The 9322-nt window shown below is 45.8% G+C and overlaps 1 protein-coding gene across 1 annotated transcript; it reads left to right on the forward strand.

Moving 5' to 3' along the window:
• Positions 1-7926: 7926 nt before the first annotated feature.
• On the forward strand, positions 7927-9108 carry TMEM229A (transmembrane protein 229A). Its single transcript, XM_007471280.1, has one exon. It carries the CDS (start codon positions 7935-7937, stop codon positions 9060-9062), a length of 1128 nt encoding a protein of 375 aa, XP_007471342.1. The 5' UTR covers positions 7927-7934; the 3' UTR covers positions 9063-9108.
• Positions 9109-9322: the final 214 nt, after the last annotated feature.

Genomic DNA, 9322 nt, shown 5'->3' on the forward strand with positions numbered 1-9322 from the left:
TCTCTAAGTGTCTATGCTAGGAGCTCCAAGGATGTCGACAGTATTTGTGACTCAAATGAGTTTTCAAAATGACAAAACATAAACATGTGATATCTTGAAAACTTCAGGGTAACAATTAAAGCGGTATATGATAAAACTTTATGGTAACCTATCAACAACTGAAATACCTCAGGCAGGTGCAGTCACGCTCAGCTTTAAGGAGGGTATCAACATGAACAGGCCTTGGAGAATGGATGGGATTTGCTGAAGTAGGACAGGGGGCCTCAGGGAGGTTATTGAAGGTGAGTGGAAGAAACAAGGTTGGAAAAGTAGGTCACTATCTGCCCTTGGCGAAGGTACATAAGTTTTCTCCTATAAGTCACAGAAATCATTTGAAGGTTTTTGACCAGGGTAATGAGACCTTCAAAGTAGTGGTTTAGGGAGGTTACGCTGATAGCCATATCCAAGGTAGATTGCAGGAGGGTAAAGAAACTTGTGCTGGGTATGTCAGTTAGTGGGTTATTGGAATAGTCCTGGCCGAGGTGGTAGAGTTCTAGATGAGGGTGATAGCGTGGAATTGGAAAGGAGACAATAAATTATGAAAATGTTTACAAGAGACATTGAAGAGTAAACATAGGCAAGGCCTCATAACTGATGAATATGAGGGTTGAGCGATATTAAGGAGTCAAGGTTAGTATACTGGGAGAACAGGAAGACCCTTCTCCCAATTAGAGTCAGGTCCCCCTCCTGGGTGAGCAAATACACTTAGTGCTTTTCTTCTGTTGTAATAGTTATTATTCCGTTGTGTGGTCTCTATTTATCTACCTCCCTCTCTAGAAAGTGAGCTGCTTGAGAGTAAAGATCATATTTTAGTTGCTCTACATCTGGCACAGAGATGTTTGTATGTGTACAAAATGGAAAGGGAGAGAGGGAAGGAAGGATCTGTTTCAGAGGGAGAGATAAGCAAAGGCTTTCTATTCATGGAGAGATGGAAGTAACAATACATCATCCAAAATAATGCATTTATATTTCATTTACTCATATTAGATTTTTTCAAAGATTATCTTTATTACCATCCACTCGGTACAACCCATGGTATCGTACACCCCAAACATACATTCTCAGCACAAGATTCTACCATAAAGCCGAACCCCCCACCAGCCATGACTTCTTAGTCTCATCAGAGGGAAATATTTATTCTACAAAAGTTCTCAAAGTTTCCAGCAAGGTTTCTGGAGGCCCACTTAGCAGCAATAAACAAAAGCCTTAAAATGTGCATAACTTTGAGCCTCCAACTGAACTTTAAGGAATGTATCCTAGGTAAATAACCACGGCTACACGAAAAAGATGATGAAGAGGATGCTAGTCACATAGAAGTTCATGCCAGCAAAAGTTTCTTGAAGCAAACTAAGCAGCCCAAAATTGGATTGGCTAAACAAATTATGGAATATCTATACAAAGGAATCCTTTGTCATCATTACCAATGATGTAGCAGACTATCACATGGAAAGATACTCCCTAATCATCAGTAAGTGACAAAGCAAATTACAAATTACCAAAGGAATGCATGATATAACCTCCTTCTGGTGATAGTATAATGTGTTGAAAGGCTATATACCAAAATATTAACAGTAATTATCTAAGGGTTGTGGTATCTGGGTGATAGGTACTTGTTTTACTTTTTACTTTTATATCCAATTTCTTCAATAGGCAACTATATCTTTTGTAATAAGCTATATTTTAAACTCCAAGAGGACATAGACTTTGCCATATTTATTTTCGTATGTCTGGGACATAGCACAAAATATTGCTCAGAATTGTTCCATAACTGTTTGCTGAATTAAAAATATATTTAAATATGTTTCTATTAGCTACTTTAAATTAAATGAAATTTAGATATGAGATAAATATAAGAAATATATATTCTTTAAGGCAAGAGTTATTTATGGCAGTCATAGCCAGAAGATAGCAATATGTCACCAACACGACTAATCACAGAAGAAACATGACCACACAGGTCAAGCCAAATAACTACAGCTAAAGGAAGGAAACCACCAGGCAGTCACTAGTGACCAGAAACAGAGCCAGCAGTTTAGCTAAGGAAGGAGATGAATATACCGGGTCCTGGGAGCTGCACCCTCACCTGAAGGTCGAAGAAATCCAGGCTATAGGCTAATGAGACTATTCAAGCTTCCTTCACCTGTCCTCTGGAATTGAAGTGAAAATGGCTCCCCTCTTCAGAGCCCTGATCAGTGAGCTTGTTTCATAGCCAAGGTAGGCACTTAGAATCCTCCCGTGGGGAAGAGACCTTTTGTCAGAGAGGCAGTGTGGTCTGGAAGGAGATTTCAAATTCTACATGAGAAACAGAGCTGCCACTAACAAAGTGTGTGAGTTTTGGCAATCAAGTCATATTTTCTGGTTTTACTTGTTAAGTATGAATTATAAAAATAGCTCCGTAGTCACAAGATTGAGGACGAAATGCAATAATGACTGAAGAAAAAAGTTAAGACGAGCCATGACTAGGTGTTAAACTATAAAATGTATAATACTACCTTTACTCCTGGTAATGAAGTCATTTCACAACACTCTGTGGTGCAAGAGGAAAGACCTTGCCTTCTGGTGTTAATGTAGTTTCACCAAAACAGCCAATAAATTCCACTCACCCCTACCTACCTCCTACCTACTAATCTACCTCTTGACTGGTGGGACAAGAGCTGAAGGCAAACAACCAGCAGAGTTCTGTCCTGCTCTGTGAATCACGGGAGTCAGTAGTTGGGTTCTTGCTAGTGCGCAAGGGACCTTGCAGTCCTGGCAGACGCAACAAACCAGATCCCTCCAGAGCCCCATACCCACTGTGCTATATACCTTTCTTTCTGTCCAGAATTTACCATCTTGCTCATGATAATTAAGAATGAACCTTGTAGCCGAAACGTTGATCTCAGTGAGGATAAGATCCCCGTGGCGCTCAGCTTTGCATCCTTGGTTCACAGCAAGATACCTCGAATGCAGTAGGTTCAGGAAATGTAAGAAGTGGAACAGGGTCCAAGCACTCATGACACTTGATTTCCACCACAGAACTGGAATTCTTTGACTGAGGTGTTTGTTCAGCTACCCTCCTACTGCACCCCACTGCCAAACGAGGCTTTGAAAAATTGGATAGATCTTTTCACAAAGTCTCCAGGTGAGCAGACAACGTATTTTTTGACTGGTATTTTTTTTCTATATTGAAAATATTAAAATATAATCTGCACTTTGGTTTTGGAGATCCACCAGGTATAAATGGACTTGGTTAAATAAATGGACATAGGCAAATCTATTTAAATCACTGCACTTAACCAAGCCAAGGTTTTCAAATTATGGTAACCACGAACAGGGGTGTTAACAGCTAGAATAGCAGGGAGCCGTTTTGCTGAACTTCGATGTCTAGAAACGTGTACTAACAATCCACAGGGATACGTTTGCATTCCATACTCAGTTTCCTATTGTCTAACCCCATCTTCTTCCATTCTCACATTGGTACCAGATAGCAACCCATTCCGCATACCCACACTTGTCCAAATAAATAGCCATTTCCTAATCTGTAAAGGAACCCGGAAGGAAAGATGGGTAAAATCAATAAGTAAATGTACAGAGAGAAAAAAAAGATATAAAATGACTGTGTAGATAGATGATTAAAACAAGAAGCATGGTAACAAAAGGGAGAGAGTAACTAGGGAGGAGTTAGGGATTGTTAAATTAATGCTCACTGGAATTATAAACAAAATTGATTTCTTTACTTATTAAGTCTGCCACTTCCACTCATTCAAGTGACTTCAGTATGAAAACATAGTGAGTAAGACACTATAAGGCAAATGAAATTTAGTGGCAAGTGGAAAGAGCTTCACGGCTTGGCTTTTGGCTTGTTAGCTGAGACATTGAACAAGCAACTTTTCTGAGCCTTAGTTTCAATATATGTTAAAAAAAATAAGAGAACCATTGTACGAATTACTGATAATACATGTGAAGCTCACAGCTGATAAGTAGGTATTCAAGAGGCAGTATCCATTAACTGTGATCATCTATGTTACCAATTAACCCCTAACCAATAGAAGGGAATATTATGATTCAAAAGAAGCTACTTCCTGTGAGAAAAAAATGGAATTAACAAGGGTGGGGAAAATAGTCTCCTTGGGGCACTCAAGGTGAGGCACATGCAGGCAGACAAAGATTACACAAAGGGAGTATTTCTGATTTGAACATTGCTCAAGGTGAAATTTTATTGTTTAAGCAAGCTTTATCAAAACAATTTACTTCTTTTTTTCCCAAGCTTTATGAATTAAAAGAATTTATGGGCTTCCCCGGTGGCGCAGTGGTTGAGAGTCTGCCTACCGTTGCAGGGGACACGGGTTCGTGCCCCGGTCCGGGAAGATCCCACATGCCGCGGAGTGGCTGGGCCCGTGAGCCATGACCGCTGAGCCTGCGCGTCCGGAGCCTGTGATCCGCAGCAGGAGAGGCCACAACAGTGAGAGGCCCGCGTACCGCAAAAAAAAAGAGGCAATGAGTGAAAAGAATTAAAGGTAATTTATACAACGAATATTTTTCTTGCATTTTGTCTCACGTCTTTTAAAAAACTTTTCTTTTTACCTTTAGCTTTTTTTTTTTTTTTTTTTTTTTTTTCTCCGGACGCGCAGGCCCACCGGCCATCGCTCACGGGCCCAGCCGCTCCGCGGCATGTGGGATCCTCCCGGACCGGGGCACGGACCCGTGTCCCCTGCATTGGCAGGTGGACTCTCAACCACTGCGCCACCAGGGAAGCCCTTGCTTTTTCTTTTAAGTTAGTGTTTCCCATTCTGAAAGTACTGTGACTAGGTAGAGGCCACAGTGAAATATAAAAGAAACATGGAAAGAATAACAAGTAATAGATGCACTTTCTACTCCAGTTTTAAAACTATTGACATATTTTTCATCACCTCTAAGGTAAATGAAAAACAGATTTTAAAAGTGTCCTTGAAGAATGAGAAGATTTTTAGTAGTCTAAGCCACTTGGTAGAGCACTACAATGACCACAGTGGTAAGATCCAAACTTTTTATTATATATCCCCTCATTTAAAAAGTAAGCATGGGACTTCCCTGGTGGCACAGTGGTTAAGAATCCACCAGCCAAAGCAGGGGACACAGGTTCGAGCCCTGGTCCGGGAAGATCCCACATGCTGTGGAGCAGCGAAGCCTGTGCGCCACAACTACTAAGCCTGCATTCTAGAGCCTGCGAGCCACAACTGCTGAGCCCATGTGCCACAACTACTGAAGCCCACACACCTACAGCCCACGTTCTGCAACAAGAGAAGCCACTGCAGTGAGAAACCCGCACACTTCAACGAAGAGTAACCCACGCTCACAGCAACTAGAGAAACCCCATATGCAGCACCAAAGACCCAACGCAGCCAAAAATTTAAAATTAATTTTTTTAAAGTAAGCATGTTTCATACATGTGTATGTATTACACATGTATAAATTTTATATACATCCTATTATGCTGATATAATTTATATACTAATATTATACTAATATAAAGTTTATACATGTCCTATTTACTGATATCATACTGATGTAATAGAAATTTTTTAAATGCTGAGATTTAAAATATAGAAAAAGAAGCTCTAATTTTTCATGTAGTTCAAAAGATTTTCCTATACTCCCTGGGATGAACTAGACTGGATTACAAAATTAGAAGTTTCAAGGTTTTCTTTGCATCTTTAAGAAAAGTTAGAAGAAATAGAAGGCTTGGGTCCTTGAAGTTTAATTTATTATCTGAAAATAATTCAGGTTTAATCTAGCAAGTTACTGTATGCATGGTTGAATCACTATATTTACGCTATTATGATGAAGTGTTTCCTTGTCTCAATAGCAATTACGGAAACAGAAAGCATTTGTTTATTACCTGATAAATTGGGCCCTAAATTCTTTATTTAGTAAAATAATAACTCAAAGAAACGTTTTATCTGGTGTGTACTACTAGCCAGTCATAATTAGTTATTAATAAGAATCATAAATAAGTAAGCTTTACACAGGTATGGTAGATTGTTGTCACATCCACTAGACTATACACTTCTTAAACTGTGCATCTTATAACCCTTTCTTTCCCCAATGCACATAGCAGCTTGTATATAGTAGGTGCTCATGAAAATGTCTGCATTATTATTTCTCTTCATCATACTTGCTCATGCCCTTGGGCAACTAACCCTGTCTGTTTTACAACAGGTTTGATGAGCCTGCTGCCTGATGCTTCTGTCCGTAGCATGACAACGTCCACTCACTGACTTTTGACAGTTGCTAAAGGAAATCTGCAAATGAACCACATTCAAACAAAGCTTTAAATAATAAATTAATAAATAAGAACTTGGCTTTATTCAAGTGTTGATATCACCTTAACAATTTTTCTCCTCACCACACTCTTATTTCTCTCTCTTCCCTAACTCACCGACAATTTCGTAACCACAGACTGATTGTAATACAAGGGGTTGAAATGAAGGGGAGAGAGTGGAGAGAAAGTTACTTTAAAAATGGAGGACTGCCTCAGAATATTTATTTTCCCGAGGAAAAAATAATCCCCAGAAAGCTTTCCACCCAGGAAACATCTGAACTTACAAATTAGATCTGTTATCTAGTTTGTGCCTAGACATGATCTATGGGTTTTTGGGGTTTTGTTTTTTTTTTTCTGGCTGGGGGGGTGGGGAGAGCTGTCAGTATAATTTACCTCTAAGGTTGTCTCCAATTCTAAGCCTGATTCAAAATTGGAGAAAAACAGTGGAGCCCAACACACCAAAATTCTGGAGTCCCTCACCCTCTCCACCTAAAAAAAAATCGCCGCTCTCTTTTTCACTCTCCATTTTTGGGATGACCTAGTTCTTCTGCAAGGAGAAAAGTGGCCACTGGAGTGTGCCAGTGTGAGCAAAGGTACTATTCTTGATTTAAGATAAAGCAATGCCCGACCCAGCTGGCCTCCAATCATTTCATAACTTCTGGCGGACTCTGAATCTCGGTCCCCGGCCCGGAGCAAGCAAGCCGCGGCAAGCCGACTGGCCAGGCAGAGAGATTGACAAAGAGGACCAGGCCCCGCGGCAATACTTCCCAAGCAGGGAAACGCAGGGGCGGGCCGGCCTGCAGTCTTCCGTTTATTCTGTGACTGGGACACAGCTGGCTTTGAATAAGGACATTAAGTATACAGCACCATAGTTCAGTCTCAGGCCCAGCCTCTGGTCGGTGGCACTCGGCCATTCGTCTCCGCCAGCCAGGCCCTCGCCCTGGTTCCTCGATAAAAGGGATGCCCACCAGCTCAAAGTCACACCTGTTGGGTGTTTCTCCACTCGGAGCCTCCGCCCCAGCAAACGCCTCCGGCCCGGGCGGGGAGCGGGTGCGGAGCGTGGGACGCGGTCGAAGAGGCAGGGCCGGGCCTTCCCCAGCGGACCCCCGCGGGACTCGGCGCGGAGGGCTGGGGCGTGGAGGGGGGACTGCGAAGGCGGGAGAGGTCGACACGAGCTGAGAGGGGCATGGGGAGGGCCGGGGGAAGGGGCGTCGCTGCTCGCGTTACGCTTCTAGAACCTGCAGCAGAGGCGGCGGGGCTGCGCCGCGGAGGAGATGGGGTTTGCACCAGCCTCTGCATTTCTCCCCTCGGCCCCGGCGCCACTGCACCTCGCCGGGCCTCGGCGCCCGATAGGCCGCGCAGGGTGAGCGCGGGCGCTGGCCGGCGGCACCTCGCCCGGGACTGGAGGCGAGGGCGCGGCGGGGTCCCCCAATCGCAGCAGCTCCGGCCGCCGCCCGGCTGCGGCCGGGACGGAGCTCCCCGCGCGCCCCCCGGGGGCCGGCAGCGTCCGGGAGGCGGCGCGGGGCTCGGCCTCTCGGCCCCGCAGCTCCGCGCACCCGGCAGCGGCGGCGGCAGCGGTGGCGCGGGCTCGGGCGCCCCGGCAGCCTCTGAGTCGATGGCCGGCAGGGACGCGAACGACGAGGGTCCCACGCGGAGGAGTGGCGCAGCGAGGCTTTCGGGGGCCCCTGGCGGGCGGGAAGGCGAGGCAGCCGTCAGCCGCCCCGAGCCGCTGTCCACTGCTGAAGCGCCGGCCGAGGGCGCCGCGCTGCCAGCCTGGATGCGCCTCTACTTCTACGGGATGCACGGGATCACCCTGGACGTGCTCCTGTCTGCAGCGCGGCGCTTCGTTCGCAGCCCAGACCTCCGGATGCTGGGCTTCTCCTCGCCCTACCACTGCCTCCTGCACTCGCTCACCCACTTTGCCCTGGAGAAGGTCTACCTGCAGCAGCGGCGCTGCCCCAGCGCCTTCGTCTTCAATTTCCTCCTCTACCCCTCGGCCCACGTGGGGCTGCAGACCTTGGCGGGCGCGTTGCTCAGCCAGGGCGGCGGGCCGGGGGGCGCAGCGGCGCCGTGGGCGCTGGACTTGGCGCTGCAGTACGTGCTGGCGCTCTACCACTGCCAAGTATTCCTGAAGCGCTTCCTGCGCTTGCGGTACCAGCCGCGGCAGCAGCAGCAGCAGCAGCAGCAGCACCAACAGCTGCTGCGGGGCGCGGCCCCCGCCCCTGCAGGCGCCAGGGTCCCTGCGGCAGCTGGCGGCCGGCGGCGGAGACCTCGCGGCCCCAGGGGCTCCGGAGGAGCCCCCAGCCAGGGGCTGCCGGACCTGCTCCGCTTTCTTTTCTTCGGAATGCACGGCTTTTTGGATGAGATCTTCTTCACATTCTTCTTTAACCTGCTGGGGCAGGGGGACGGGACAAGCAGCGGCCACACGTCTCTCTGGTCCTTCTTTATGTACGGCAGCTGCAGTTTCGTGGTGGAAAAGCTCTACTTCCACCTCCACTACAGTCGGGGCTGGGGCACCTGGAAGCGAGTGCCCTTCTACGTGATCTTCATCTACGCGTGGGAGTTGTCCTGGGGTCTGGGACTCCGCACTTGGGGCGCTTGTTCCTGGGACTATTCTCACTATCCGCTCAATTTCATGGGCCTTATCACCCTGATGTATTTACCTGGTTGGATATTCCTTAGTGTGTACCAGGACCTACTTTCCAACGTGTTGTGGCAGGTGCAGTACGTACCAACTAACTAAGACCAAAAGAAAAAAGAAAAAAAAACAGTCACTGGATTTCCATGAGTGAATGTGATTTATTTTTACACACTTAAAACGCGGTGAGGTTTTTTTGGTTTTGGTTTTGTGTTTTAGCCTTTTAATTTTTATACATTTTACTAAACTTTTTCAACCTGTTTTATTCGATATTTTAGTTTTTCTATTTGGAAGTTCTGCATAATACTACAGTACTTTGAAATATTGCTGGAAACAAAGTACTTAACTCGTCAATATTTTAAAAC

Source organism: Lipotes vexillifer, unplaced genomic scaffold (assembly GCF_000442215.2).
Source record: "Lipotes vexillifer unplaced genomic scaffold, Lipotes_vexillifer_v1.1 scaffold618, whole genome shotgun sequence".
Taxonomy (NCBI): domain Eukaryota; kingdom Metazoa; phylum Chordata; class Mammalia; order Artiodactyla; family Lipotidae; genus Lipotes; species Lipotes vexillifer.